This window comes from Hyperolius riggenbachi, chromosome 11, assembly GCF_040937935.1.
Source record: "Hyperolius riggenbachi isolate aHypRig1 chromosome 11, aHypRig1.pri, whole genome shotgun sequence".
NCBI classification, from domain to species: domain Eukaryota; kingdom Metazoa; phylum Chordata; class Amphibia; order Anura; family Hyperoliidae; genus Hyperolius; species Hyperolius riggenbachi.
In genome coordinates, this window is record NC_090656.1 from 2022088 (window position 1) to 2037874 (window position 15787).

Here is a 15787-nt window from a genome sequence, read left to right on the forward strand (position 1 = left end):
TCCTCCCTATCGATTTCGTCATATGCTATGACTCATTCAGGGGATGGAGTCTGCCGGCACAGTGCTGCTTTAGATAGATCAAGCTCCTCCCCCCGTGGTTTTCCCATATGCACGCCTAGTGTCCTCATCTATAGGGGCGGCCATTTTGGAGCCTGGGAAACTGCGCGAAGTTACACAGGGTTTAAGTTTATGTCTCTTCTACATTTATAACCACCTTATACATATTTTATATCCCCCAGACCTGAATTGCAGATCACATATTGTATTATTTACACTAGAAATCCCCACATTTAACTTTACACTACGGCAATTGCCATAATATCAAGCAAGCAGCACATTACTCCTATCATTTTTTACTTTCTTAAAGGGCTACACATCCCCAATCCCAATTTCCATACAAGTCCCATTATAAGATATTCTACATGTTATGATACACATCTCAAGTCTGGTTTACATCCCCTTCAGTACAATTCACCTGGATAGTTCTACAGCATATATTTTCAGCATACATTTTTTTACCATATCTGATTTTTATGTTTTCCTATCATAAAAATATATGTTATCTATCCATTATCTATGAAGCAGTTGATATCTACCTCTATATTCATGCCCTTAGGGGTCATTGTTTCCATTTTAAATATCCATTCTGTTTCTTTCCTAGACAGTATCTTAATTTTATTTCCTCCCCTCCATGGAATATTAATTTTCTCTATGGCACAAAAACTCAAATGAAGAGGGTCACTTGCATGTTTTCTCCTAAAATGCTCTGATACACTGTGCCCCCTTACCCCATTTTTAATGTTATTAATATGTTCATGGACCCTGTCTAACAGCTTCCTTTTTGTTCTACCAATATATTGGATGCCACATGGGCACCAGAGCAAGTAGACAACACCCCTAGTATGGCATGTTATACATTGCCTTATCTTAAATTCTCTCCCATTAAAATGGGACGTGACCTTTTCAGCCTTTTTAGCCCTGGCCTCCCTGCATGGGAAACATCCCCTGCATGGATGGAAACCTGGTTTCTGCCAAAAAGCCAGTTGTTCAGATTCTGGAGGGTTTACACATGAAGGTACTATCAGGTTCTTCAGGTTTGGTGCTTTCCTATAGATGAAAGTGGGTTTTTCCGGCAACAGTTTTACCAACGTTCTATCCTCAAGCAATATTCCCCAATTTCTTTCAAAAGCCCTCTCAAGTTCTTTTCTCTGGTAGTTGTATCCAGTAATAAAAGGCACACCGTTATTAATTGTGGACATCTCTTCTTTGGTCCTGTTTGATAGATATCTTTCCCTCTCAGTCCTGCCCACCTGCATCATAGTCCTGTACAGTTGATCCCCTTGATATCCCTTCTCCTCAAATCTATCTATTAATATCTGTGATTGTTCTACATAGTCCTCCAATTTTGTACAATTTCTCCTCATCAAGGGCCAGATGGTGAGGATGAGGAGAAATTGTACAAAATTGGAGGACTATGTAGAACAATCACAGATATTAATAGATAGATTTGAGGAGAAGGGATATCAAGGGGATCAACTGTACAGGACTATGATGCAGGTGGGCAGGACTGAGAGGGAAAGATATCTATCAAACAGGACCAAAGAAGAGATGTCCACAATTAATAACGGTGTGCCTTTTATTACTGGATACAACTACCAGAGAAAAGAACTTGAGAGGGCTTTTGAAAGAAATTGGGGAATATTGCTTGAGGATAGAACGTTGGTAAAACTGTTGCCGGAAAAACCCACTTTCATCTATAGGAAAGCACCAAACCTGAAGAACCTGATAGTACCTTCATGTGTAAACCCTCCAGAATCTGAACAACTGGCTTTTTGGCAGAAACCAGGTTTCCATCCATGCAGGGGATGTTTCCCATGCAGGGAGGCCAGGGCTAAAAAGGCTGAAAAGGTCACGTCCCATTTTAATGGGAGAGAATTTAAGATAAGGCAATGTATAACATGCCATACTAGGGGTGTTGTCTATTTGCTCTGGTGCCCATGTGGCATCCAATATATTGGTAGAACAAAAAGGAAGCTGTTAGACAGGGTCCATGAACATATTAATAACATTAAAAATGGGGTAAGGGGGCACAGTGTATCAGAGCATTTTAGGAGAAAACATGCAAGTGACCCTCTTCATTTGAGTTTTTGTGCCATAGAGAAAATTAATATTCCATGGAGGGGAGGAAATAAAATTAAGATACTGTCTAGGAAAGAAACAGAATGGATATTTAAAATGGAAACAATGACCCCTAAGGGCATGAATATAGAGGTAGATATCAACTGCTTCATAGATAATGGATAGATAACATATATTTTTATGATAGGAAAACATAAAAATCAGATATGGTAAAAAAATGTATGCTGAAAATATATGCTGTAGAACTATCCAGGTGAATTGTACTGAAGGGGATGTAAACCAGACTTGAGATGTGTATCATAACATGTAGAATATCTTATAATGGGACTTGTATGGAAATTGGGATTGGGGATGTGTAGCCCTTTAAGAAAGTAAAAAATGATAGGAGTAATGTGCTGCTTGCTTGATATTATGGCAATTGCCGTAGTGTAAAGTTAAATGTGGGGATTTCTAGTGTAAATAATACAATATGTGATCTGCAATTCAGGTCTGGGGGATATAAAATATGTATAAGGTGGTTATAAATGTAGAAGAGACATAAACTTAAACCCTGTGTAACTTCGCGCAGTTTCCCAGGCTCCAAAATGGCCGCCCCTATAGATGAGGACACTAGGCGTGCATATGGGAAAACCACGGGGGGAGGAGCTTGATCTATCTAAAGCAGCACTGTGCCGGCAGACTCCATCCCCTGAATGAGTCATAGCATATGACGAAATCGATAGGGAGGAGTCTTGCCGACAGAGTGGACGAACGCCGGAACGAGAAGCAGGGCAGCAGGACAGCCGGTGATTGAGAGCAGCAAGGGGTGATACTACGCGGCGGTTAGCCCGGGAAACCGCGCGGGGTGGAACCCGCTGTAATAAATCCAAAAGCTGTTTAAAACTGCCATACCACGTGAGTGCAACTTTTAATAAATATTTTAAAGTTTTAAACTATACTGCGCAATGAGGAGTCTCTGCTTCATATTTTAAGGTCCTATACTGCTGGAATATTGCTTTCTCATTGGAATATCGCTGAATATTGGTCTGAAAGGAGCCGTGGAAGGCGAGGGGAGCCTATGTAATGCCCCACAGGTGTTTTTTGCTACTGTAATCGTAGCATTTAAAATAGGTGAGTCGCACTCCTGATGGGTGACTAAGACTGGTGAAGGATTAACTGAGGAAGCGCTGATGATTTTTACTTTGAACAGCTGCTACCTTACCAGCCAGCAGGGGGAGCACAGCTGCTATCTTACCAGCCAGCAGGGGGAGCACAGCTGCTACCTTACCAGCCAGCAGGGGGAGCACAGCTGCTAGCTCGCCGAGGTCCTTGTCTCTGTATTGTTACATAACATGAAAGCACTGCTCACCTCCTAACCTCTGACCTTTCCATACCTTACCAGCCAGCAGGGGGAGCACAGCTGCTAGCTCAGCGAGCCCCCTGTCTCTGCATTGCCCTGCATTGTTGCATAACATGAAAGCACTGCTCATCTCCCCCTAACCTCTGAACTTACCATACCTTACCAGCCAGCAGGGGGAGCACAGCTGCTACCTTACCAGCCAGCAGGTGGAGCACAGCTGCTACCTTACCAGCCAGCAGGGGGAGCACAGCTGCTACCTTACCAGCCAGCAGGGGGAGCACAGCTGCTACCTTACCGGCCAGCAGGGGGAGCACAGCTACTACCTTACCAGCCAGCAGGGGGAGCACAGCTGCTACCTTACCAGCCAGCAGGGGGAGCACAGCTACTACCTTACCAGCCAGCAGGGGGAGCACAGCTGCTACCTTACCAGCCAGCAGGGGGAGCACAGCTACTACCTTACCAGCCAGCAGGGGGAGCACAGCTGCTAGCTCAGCGAGGCCCTTGTCTCTGCATTGCCCTGCATTGTTACATAACATGAAAGCACTGCTCATCTCCTCCTAACCTCTGACCTTAACATACCTTACCAGCCAGCAGGGGGAGCACAGCTGCTACCTTACCAGCCAGCAGGGGGAGCACAGCTGCTAGCTCAGCGAGGCCCTTGTCTCTGCATTGCCCTGCATTGTTACATAACATGAAATCACTGCTCACCTCCTCGTAACCTAACCCTAACCTTACCACACCTTACCAGCCAGCAGGGGGAGCACAGCTACTACCTTACCAGCCAGCAAGGGGAGCACAGCTACTAGCTCGGCGAGGCCCTTGTCTCTGCATTGTTACATAACATGAAAGCACTGCTCACCTCCTCCTAACTTCTGACCTTACCATACCTTACCAGCCAGCAGGGGGAGCACAGCTGCTACCTTACCAGACAGCAGGGGGAGCACAGCTGCTACCTTACCAGCCAGCAGGGGGAGCACAGCTGCTACCTTACCAGCCAGCAGGGGGAGCACAGCTGCTAGCTCGCCGAGGCCCTTGTCTCTGCATTGCCCTGCATTGTTACATAACATGAAATCACTGCTCACCTCCTCCTAACCTCTGACGTTACCATACCTTTCCAGCCAGCAGGGCGAGCACAGCTGCTACCTTACCAGCCAGCAGGGGGAGCACAGCTGCTACCTTACCAGCCAGCAGGGGGAGCACAGCTGCTATCTCGGGGAGGCCCTTGTCCCTGCATTGCCCTGCATTGTTACATACCATGAAAGCACTGCTCATCTCCTCCTAACCTCTAACCTTACCATACCTTACCAGCCAGCAGGGGGAGCACAGCTGCTACCTTACCAGCCAGTAGGTGGAGCACAGCTGCTACCTTACCAGCCAGCAGGGAGAGCACAGCTGCTACCTTACCAGCCAGCAGGGGGAGCACAGCTGCTACCTTACTAGCAGCAGGGGGAGCACAGCTACTACCTTACCAGCCAGCAGGGGGAGCACAGCTGCTAGCTTAGCGAGGCCCTTGTCTCTGCATTGCCCTGCATTGTTACATAACATGAAAGCACTGCTCACCTCCTCCTAACCTCTGACCTTACCATACCTTACCAGCCAGCAGGGGGAGCACAGCTGCTACCTTACCAGCCAGCAGGGGGAGCACAGCTGCTACCTTACCAGCCAGCAGGGGGAGCACAGCTGCTAGCTCAGCGAGGCCCTTGTCTCTGTAACGCCCTGCATTGTTACATAACATGAAAGCACTGCTCACCTCCTCGCAACCTAACCCTAACCTTACTATACCATACCAGCCAGCAGGGGGAGCACAGCTACTACCTTTCCAGCCAGCAGGGAGAGCACAGCTACTACCTTACCAGCCAGCAAGGGGAGCACAGCTACTAGCTCGGCGAGGCCCTTGTCTCTGCATTGTTACATAACATGAAAGCACTGCTCACCTCCTCCTAACCTCTGACCTTACCAGCCAGCAGGGGGAGCACAGCTGCTACCTTACCAGCCAGCAGAGGGAGCACATCTGATAGCTCAGCGAGCCCCCTGTCTCTGCATGGCCCTGCATTGTTACATAACATGAAAGCACTGCTCATCTCCTCCTAACCTCTGACCTTACCATATCTTACCAGCCAGCAGGGGGAGCACAGCTGCTACTTTACCAGCCAGCAGGTGGAGCACAGCTACTAGCTCGGCGAGGCCCTTGTCTCTGCATTGTTACATAACATGAAAGCACTGCTCACCTCCTCCTAACCTCTGACCTTACCAGCCAGCAGGGGGAGCACAGCTGCTACCTTACCAGCCAGCAGGGGGAGCACAGCTGCTATCTCGGGGAGGCCCTTGTCCCTGCATTGCCCTGCATTGTTACATAACATGAAAGCACTGCTCATCTCCTCCTAACCTCTGACCTTACCATACCTTACCAGCCAGCAGGGGGAGCACAGCTGCTACCTTACCAGCCAGCAGAGGGAGCACATCTGATAGCTCAGCGAGGCCCTTGTCTCTGCATTGCCCTGCATTGTTACATAACATGAAATCACTGCTCACCTCCTCGTAACCTCTGACCTTACCAGCCAGCAGGGGGAGCACAGCTGCTACCTTACCAGCCAGCAGAGGGAGCACATCTGATAGCTCAGCGAGGCCCTTGTCTCTGCAATGCCCTGCATTGTTACATAACATGAAAGCACTGCTCACCTCCTCCTAACCTCTAACCTTACCATACCTTACCTGCCATCAGGGGGAGCACAGCTGCTACCTTACCAGCCAGCAGGGGGAGCACAGCTGCTACCTTACCAGCCTGCAGGGGGAGCACAGCTGCTACCTTACCAGCCAGCAGGGGGAGCACAACTGCTACCTTACCAGCCAGCAGGGGGAGCACAACTGCTACCTTACCAGCCTGCAGGGGGAGCACAGCTGCTAGCTCGCCGAGGTCCTTGTCTCTGCATTGTTACATAACATGAAAGCACTGCTCATCTCCTCCTAACCTAACCCTAACCTTACCATACCTTACCAGCCAGCAGGGGGAGCACAGCTGCTAGCTCAGCGAGGCCCTTGTCTCTGCATTGTTACATAACATGAAAGCACTGCTCACCTCCTAACCTCTGACCTTACCATACCTTACCAGCCAGCAGGGGAAGCACAGCTGCTATCTCGGGGAGGCCCTTGTCCTTGCATTGTTACATAACGTGAAAGCACTGCTCATCTCCTCCTAACCTCTGACCTTACCATACCTTACCAGCCAGCAGGTGGAGCACAGCTGCTACCTTACCAGCCAGCATGGGGAGCACAGCTGCTACCTTACCAGCCAGCAAGGGGAGCACAGCTGCTACCTTACCAGCCAGCAGGGGGAGCACAGCTACTACCTTACCAGCCAGCAGGGGGAGCACAGCTGCTAGCTCAGCGAGGCCCTTGTCTCTGCATTGCCCTGCATTGTTACATAACATGAAAGCACTGCTCATCTCCTCCTAACCTCTAACCTTACCGTACCTTACCAGCCAGCAGAGGGAGCACAGCTGCTACCTTACCAGCCAGCAGGGGGAGCACAGCTGCTAGCTCAGCCAGGCCCTTGTCTCTGTATCACCCTGCATTGTTACATAACATGAAAGCACTGCTCACCTCCTCGCAACCTAACCCTAACCTTACCATACCTTACTAGCAGCAGGGGGAGCACAGCTGCTACCTTACCAGCCAGCAGGGGGAGCACAGCTGCTAGCTCAGCGAGGCCCTTGTCTCTGCATTGCCCTGCATTGTTACATAACATGAAAGCACTGCTCATCTCCTCCTAACCTCTGACCTTACCATACCTTACCAGCCAGCAGGGGGAGCAAATCTGCTACCTTACCAGCCAGCAGGGGGAGCACAGCTGCTACCTTACCAGCCAGCAGGGGGAGCACAGCTGCTACCTTACCAGCCAGCAGGGGGAGCACAGCTGCTAGCTCAGCGAGTCCCTTGTCTCTGCATTGCCCTGCATTGTTACATAACATGAAAGCACTGCTCATCTCCTCCTAACCTCTGACCTTACCATGCCTTACCAGCCAGCAGGGGGAGCACAGCTACTACCTTTCCAGCCAGCAGGGGAAGCACAGCTGCTAGCTCACCGAGGCCCTTGTCTCTGCATTGCCCTGCATTGTTACATAACATGAAATCACTGCTCACCTCCTCCTAACCTCTGACCTTACCATACTTTACCAGCCAGCAGGGGGAGCACAGCTACTACCTTTCCAGCCAGCAGGGGGAGCACAGCTGCTACCTTACCAGCCAGCAGGGGGAGCACAACTGCTACCTTACCAGCCAGCAGGGGGAGCACAGCTGCTAGGTCGCCGAGGTCCTTGTCTCTGCATTGTTACATAACATGAAAGCACTGCTCATCTCCTCCTAACCTAACCCTAACCTTACCATACCTTACCAGCCAGCAGGGGGAGCACAGCTGCTAGCTCAGCGAGGCCCTTGTCTCTGCATTGCCCTGCATTGTTACATAGTTACATAGTTACTTTGGTTGAAAAAAGACATACGTCCATCGAGTTCAACCAGTACAAAGTACAACTCCAGCCTGCTCCCTCACATATCCCTGTTGATCCAGAGGAAGGCGAAAAAACCCTTACAAGGTAAAATTTCCTTCCCGACTCCAGATGGCAATCAGATAAAATCCCTGGATCAACATCATTGGCATTACCTAGTAATTGTAGCCATGGATGTCATTCAACGCAAGGAAAGCATCTAAGCCCCCTTTAAATGCAGGTATAGAGTTTGCCATAACGACTTCCTGTGGCAATGCATTCCACATCTTAATCACTCTTACTGTAAAGAACCCTTTCCTAAATAAATGGCTAAAACGTTTTTCCTCCATGCGCAGATCATGTCCTCTAGTCCTTTGAGAAGGCCTAGGGACAAAAAGCTCATCCGCTAAGCTATTATATTGCCCTCTGATGTATTTATACATGTTAATTAGATCTCCTCTAAGGCGTCTTTTCTCTAGACTAAATAAACCCAGTTTATCTAACCTTTCTTGGTAAGTGAGACCTTCCATCCCACGTATCAATTTTGTTGCTCGTCTCTGCACCTGCTCTAAAACTGCAATATCTTTTTTGTAATGTGGTGCCCAGAACTGAATTCCATATTCCAGATGTGGCCTTACTAGAGAGTTAAACAGGGGCAATATTATGCTAGCATCTCGAGTTTTTATTTCCCTTTTAATGCATCCCAAAATTTTGTTAGCTTTAGCTGCAGCGGCTTGGCATTGAGTACGATTATTTAACTTGTTGTCGATGAGTACTCCTAAGTCCTTCTCCAAGTTTGATGTTCCCAACTGTATCCCATTTATTTTGTATGGTGTTAGACCATTGGTACGACCAAAATGCATGACTTTACATTTGCCAACATTGAATTTCATCTGCCATGTATGTGCCCATATAGCCATCCTATCCAGATCCTGTTGCAATATAACACTATCTTCCTTAGAGTTGATGATTCTGCACAATTTTGTATCATCTGCAAAAATAGCAACATTGCTCACTACTGTATCCACTAGGTCATTAATAAATAAATTGAAGAGCACTGGACCCAGTACAGACCCCTGTGGGACCCCACTGCTAACAGTCTCCCATTTTGAGTATGATCCATTGACCACAACTCTTTGTTTTCTGTCCATTAGCCAGTTCCCTATCCAAGCACACAGACTCTTCCCCAGTCCTTGCATCCTCATCTTTTGCACCAGACTTTTGTGGGGAACAGTGTCGAAGGCCTTAGCAAAGTCTAAGTATATCACATCTACAGCATTCCCAATATCCATATTAGCATTCACTACCTCATAAAAGCTGAGCATGTTAGTCAAACAGGACCTGTCTTTAGTAAACCCATGTTGATGCTGAGAAATAAGATTATTTTCTACTATGAAGTCATGTATAGTATCTCTTAGTAACCCCTCAAATAGTTTGCATACAACTGATGTTAAGCTTACAGGTCTATAATTTCCTGGATCTGATTTTTTGCCCTTCTTAAATAATGGGAAAACGTGGGCTGTACGCCAATCCACTGGGACTCTGCCAGTTGCAAGAGAGTCACAAAAGATAAGATAAAGGGGTTTATCTATAACTGAACTTAATTCCCTTAGGACCCGAGGATGCATGCCATGTTACATAACATGAAAGCACTGCTCATCTCCTCCTAACCTCTGACCTTACCATACCTTACCAGCCAGCAGGGGGAGCACAGCTGCTACCTTACCAGCCAGCAGGGGGAGCACAGCTGCTATCTCGGGGAGGCTCTTGTCCCTGCATTGCCCTGCATTGTTACATAACATGAAAGCACTGCTCATCTCCTCCTAACCTCTAACCTTACCATACCTTACCAGCCAGCAGGGGGAGCACAGCTGCTACCTTACCAGCCAGCAGAGGGAGCACAGCTGCTACCTTACCAGCCAGCAGGGGGAGCACAGCTGCTACCTTACCAGCCAGCAGGGGGAGCACAGCTGCTACCTTACCAGCCAGCAGGGGGAGCACAGCTGCTAGCTCAGCGAGGCCCTTGTCTCTGCATTGCCCTGCATTGTTACATAACATGAAAGCACTGCTCATCTCCTCCTAACCTCTAACCTTACCATACCTTACCAGCCAGCAGAGGGAGCACAGCTGCTACCTTACCAGCCAGCAGGGGGAGCACAGCTGCTAGCTCAGCCAGGCCCTTGTCTCTGTATCGCCCTGCATTGTTACATAACATGAAAGCACTGCTCACCTCCTCGCAACCTAACCCTAACCTTACAATACCTTACCAGCCAGCAGGGGGAGCACAGCTGCTACCTTACCAGCCAGCAGGGAGAGCACAGCTGCTAGCTCAGTGAGGCCCTTGTCTCTGCATTGCCCTGCATTGTTACATAACATGAAAGCACTGCTCATCTCCTCCTAACCTCTGACCTTACCATACTTTACCAGCCAGCAGGGGGAGCACATCTGCTACCTTACCAGCCAGCAGGGGGAGCACAGCTGCTACCTTACCAGCCAGCAGGGGGAGCACAGCTGCTAGCTCAGCGAGTCCCTTGTCTCTGCATTACCCTGCATTGTTACATAACATGAAAGCACTGCTCATCTCCTCCTAACCTCTGACCTTACCATACTTTACCAGCCAGCAGGGGGAGCACAGCTGCTATCTTACCAGCCAGCAGGGGAGCACAGCTACTACCTTTCCAGCCAGCAGGGAGAGCACAGCTGCTACCTTACCAGCCAGCAGGGGGAGCATAGCTGCTACCTTACCAGCCAGCAGGGGGAGCACAGCTGCTACCTTACCATCCAGCAGGGGCAGCACAGCTGCTACCTTACCAGCCAGCAGGGGGAGCACAGCTGCTACCTTACCAGCCAGCAGGGGAAGCACAGCTGCTACCTTACCAGCCAGCAGGGGGAGCACAGCTGCTACCTTAACAGCCAGCTGGGGGAGCACAGCTGCTACCTTAACAGCCAGCAGGGGGAGCACAGCTGCTACCTTACCAGCCAGCAGGGGGAGCACAGCTGCTACCTTACCAGCCAGCAGGGGCAGCACAGCTGCTGCCTTAACAGCCAGCAGGGGGAGCACAGCTGCTAGCTCAGAGAGTCCCTTGTCTCTGCATGGCCCTGCATTGTTACATAACATGAGAGCACTGCTTATCTCCTCCTAACCTCTGACCTTACCTTACCTTACCAGCCAGCAGGGGGAGCACAGCTACTACCTTACCAGCCAGCAGGGGGAGCACCGCTGCCAGCTCGGTGAGGCCTTTGTCTCTGCATGGCCCTGCATTGTTACATAACATGAAAGCACTGCTCATCTCCTCCTAACCTCTGACGTTACCATACCTTACCAGCCAGCAGGGGGAGCACAGCTGCTACCTTACCAGCCAGCAGGTGGAGCACAGCTGCTACCTTACCAGCCAGCAGGGGGAGAACAGCTGCTACCTTACAAGCCAGCAGGGGGAGCAAAGCTGCTACCTTACCAGCCAGCAGGGGGATCACAGCTGCTAGCTCACCCAGGCCCTTGTCTCTGCATTGCCCTGCAGTGTTACATAACATGAAAGCACTGCTCACCTCCTCCTAACCTCTGACCTTACCATATCTTACCAGCCAGCAGGGGGAGCACAGCTGCTACCTTACCAGCCAGCAGGGGGAGCACAGCTGCTACCTTACCAGCCAGCAGGGGGAGCACAGCTGCTACCTTACCAGCCAGCAGGGGGAGCACAGCTGCTAGCTCAGCGAGTCCCTTGTCTCTGCATTGCCCTGCATTGTTACATAACATGAAAGCACTGCTCATCTCCTTGGCATACAGGACATAATGAGGGGGTTTCTGCCTGGGTGATGGGCACCTTGGCACTGTGCAATCTGCATGGTGATTACACAGTCTGGGCACAGATGTCGGCCAATGCCAGGTGCCAGCTCCGGCATTTTCAGCGATGCCCGCTGGCGCTGCCAGGCCTGACAGGTTAGACAGAAGGTGTCGGGTGTCAGTGGAAAGTTTACGGTGAGATGAGATTGCCGTGTGGGGGGGCTGGCACCGCTGGAACGATTCAGGTTCCCGGTTTACTTTTCCTGGCTCTTTTGTTTTGGGGCTTCACATAACACTGAATTCTTTGTATGGTTCATCAAAGCTCCCTAAAAGGCTGGCAACCTAATGCCAGGATCCTGTGCTGCTTAACCCCCGCCTCCCTGACACTGGCGCCCGCTGCCCAGCGATGAGGGAGGCTGCCGGGCACGGCTCGCACAGACACAGTTAATGAGGAGATGTGACCTCTGGCTTTGTGTCCCGGCTGGTTCTGCTTGTCAGTGTCTTTGTTATCCTCTCTGTGGAGTATAATAGGAAGCCAGGCAATATAAAACCTCAGAAACCTCATCTGAGAAGCTGGGTAACACAAGACGCTGCGGGGAGAGTAACCGGAGCATAGTGTGACCTCTGTCCGCATTACCGCTCTCCTGAGTGACGACCGCCTCACGCCACAGAACAAGCGATGATGTACTGGATCCATGCAGCGGACAGCGATACCGCCGACTCCTAGAGCGGATAATATCAGCCTGCGACGGGATTGAGGCAATTTGACTACTTGCGGTGCAACCCAATGCATCGCATGAGTGTGAAAGTCTCCATAGGCTTCCATTGCACTTGTGACAGGGAAGCATACCACACCCAAACGTACCGCGGGATCTGTGAAAGGGTCTTCAAGCATTTATTGAGCTAAGTCACTTACATCTTACTGCATTTACTGGCAGCACAATCAGGCTGCACCATACACAACGGGATCAGCTCACCAGTACAACGCCCAGTCTTAAAACAGACATATGGACAATCAGCAATTCAGCAGTAACCGCTCACGCGTATCGGAGCAACAGAGTCTGCTTAGTCATAGCTGGAGTATATAAGGGAAGACGCCGAGAGCCCAGTATAGTGTAGTATGTACTGTAAATTGGGTATGGAAGGTAAGTATAGGTAGGTTATACTCACAAACAAGGCAGGTGAAGGCAGGTGAGGAGATTAGACCTGTCCCCACTCAGGATTAAGATGTCGCTCTCTGTAGATCGGGAAAAAGGAAGAATTCCCCTCCACCAGGGGTGGAAACAACTGCAAAAGTAGTACAGAGACGCCAACAGGGTAAAAACAATACTTCTTTATAATGGATAAAAAAAAGAAGGTAGCGGTGGAGTTACCCCTCCAAAACAGACACACAAAAATTGCTGTTTTAAAGGGATACTGTAGGGGGGTCGGGGGAAAATGAGCTGAACTTACCCGGGGCTTCTAATGGTCCCCCGCAGACATCCTGTGTTGGCGCAGCCACTCCCCAATGCTCTGGCCCCGCCTCTGGTTCACTTCTGGAATTTCTGACTTTAAAGTCTGAAAACCACTGCGCCTGCGTTGCCGTGTCCTCACCCCCCCTGATGTCATCAAGAGCGCACAGCGCAGGCCCAGTATGGTCTGTGTCTGCGCAGTACACTCCTGGTGACATCAGCAGGAGCGAGGACACGGCAACGCAGGCGCAGTGGTTTTCAGACTTTAAAGTCAGAAATTCCAGAAGTGAACCAGAGGCGGGGCCGGAGCATTGGGGAGTGGCTGCGCCAACACAGGATGTCTGCGGGGGACCATTAGAAGCCCCGGGTAAGTTCAGCTCATTTTACCCCGACCCCCTACAGTATCCCTTTGAGCAAAAATCAGTTTATTTACATACTCCGTGTAGACAGAGCCGCCAGGCTACGTACCGGACCGCATTGGTGAAATGCTCCTATTTATTGCCTGAGGAAGTGGGATATACCCGGGAAACGCGTTGCACCTTGTTCGGAGTATGTAAATAAACATATTTTTGCTTAAAACAGCATTTTTTTGTGTCTGTTTTGGAGGGTTAAGTCCACCGCTACCTACTTCATTTTATCCATTTTAAAGAAATATTGTTTTTACCCTGTTGGCGCCTCTGTATTACTATTATAGCTGGAGTATAGTGTGTTCCATACAGGTGCATAGAGCAGGTGCACCCCAGTTCTTGCAGCGTATTGCCCAGAGCACTGAACCCCTCATACCCCTCCCTCTCCCTCAGAGGGGCGCACTATCTATAGTCTACCACCCGTATTGGGGAGTAGATAGCTGAAGAGGACCTGAACTCTTGCACAGGACAGATGGTAAACCTAGAGAAATGCACCCTGTATGTATTTTACAGAGAGTTTAGCCTGTCTAATCCCCCTCATCTGTGACTAATCACAAGTTGTAATTTGATCCCTCAGCTGTGTCAGCTGACTGCCACGGCAGAGCAGCTAAGTGGTAGACACAGGCTGTTATTAGTATGTCTGCTTCCATGAGAGCAGGAAGTAGAAACAGTGCAGATTTATTGCAGGATGTGTATCAGCTGTAACAAAGATATGCTTTTCTGTAAAGGTTGCTCTATGCTGTTGCATATCTTTTAGAGCAGAGAGGAAGTTCTGAGTTTAGGTCCGCTTTAAGCTGTTTTTGTTTGCTGGTGTTTGAAGCACGTGGAGGACATCTCCATAGACCCAGAAAGAGCCTACAACCTCCACACATGTAGTATGCCGAGAGGCTTTCTAACCCAATCCCCTGGAGCTGCAAAGTAACAAGGGCTGAAAAACATCCAGCCAGTCAAAGGTTAATAACATTCCAATAACAATTGTCTAGAGCAGTGATGGCTTATCTGGGCACTCCAGCTGTGGTGGAACTACAAGTCCCATGAGGCATTGCAATACTCTGACAGCTCTAAGCATAACTCGGGGAGGCAGAGGCGTGATGGGATTTGTAGTTTTATCACAGCTGGAGTGCCCAGGTTAGCCATCACTGGTCTGTGTATTTCCCCAGGATACCCATTACATTCAAACTGCTGTGGGAAACAGCAACTAAAGAGTGTACTGGTTAAGGGCACCGCCTCTGACATGGGAGACCAGGGTTGGAATCCTAGCTAGGGTCAGTACCTATTCGGTAAGGAGTCCTTAGGCAAGACTCCCTAACACTGCAGGGTGGCCTCCTGAGCACATCGTAGTGGCTGCAGCTCTTGACCGATTAGAGTCTGACAGGACAAAAGCCCTATACAATTGTTAGGATTATTATTATTATTACAGAATGAAAGCTGGAATCTGATTGGTTGCTGAGATGTGTAGAAGTATAAGATGCTGACGTCGCTGTGACACAAGTGAGGTGCTATCCCACTAGAACTGGCTGTGATTACAGGTATAATGCTGAGCTTTTCTTCTCTGTATTGCAGTGCTGGGCCATGCCGCTACCACTTCACAATGACTAACCAAGGTCGCCGCACCCACCAGCTGTACTGGATGACCGAGGGCTTCCCTCAATTCCGGAAACGCCAGCCACCGCCAGGCCACAAGTCCTCATCTCCTCCAAATGAGTCCCCCGCTCCAGTCTTCAGGCTCCACCCCTCCCGCATGGAGCTCCACCCAGGACAAAGCGTAGATGTGGTGCTTGAGGGTTCCTCTGACATTCCAAAGGTGAGGACGGTGGAATCTTCAGATATTCTCAGGTGTTAGGAGAGCAGACTGCTGGAGTACTGATTTAAGGAAGTGCAATTCAGGGCCGTTTTTAGGCGTAGGCAACCAGGCATATGCCGGGGGCAACACAGAATTAGTTTTAGCACATTGCACTTGGAATTCTTATAGCCAACTGCTAGTTCCATTAAGAAAGGGGTGGTCATTCTAACACCTAAATGAGCAATGCTGTGTGGCTTGCTGCAATCCTGGTTGGACAATATTCTAACCTGTAAAGACCCAGGCTGTATATAAACAGTATAATGTTTATAAAATGGGTACACAGCCCTCCATACACTTATTGGAAGGCTTTGTTATATGGATTCAGGGAGTTTGGGCCAGTGAGATG

General features: G+C 49.5%; 1 protein-coding gene across 2 annotated transcripts in view; it reads left to right on the forward strand.

The window, feature by feature from the left end:
• The window catches only part of HYDIN (HYDIN axonemal central pair apparatus protein), a 606889-nt gene that overhangs the window by 248803 nt on the left and 342299 nt on the right, over positions 1–15787 (forward strand). For both annotated transcript variants that reach the window (XM_068260328.1, XM_068260329.1), the window contains one exon: positions 15162–15402. In XM_068260328.1, coding sequence (XP_068116429.1) covers positions 15162–15402 — 241 coding nt within the window. The remainder of the gene's footprint in view (positions 1–15161; positions 15403–15787) is intronic.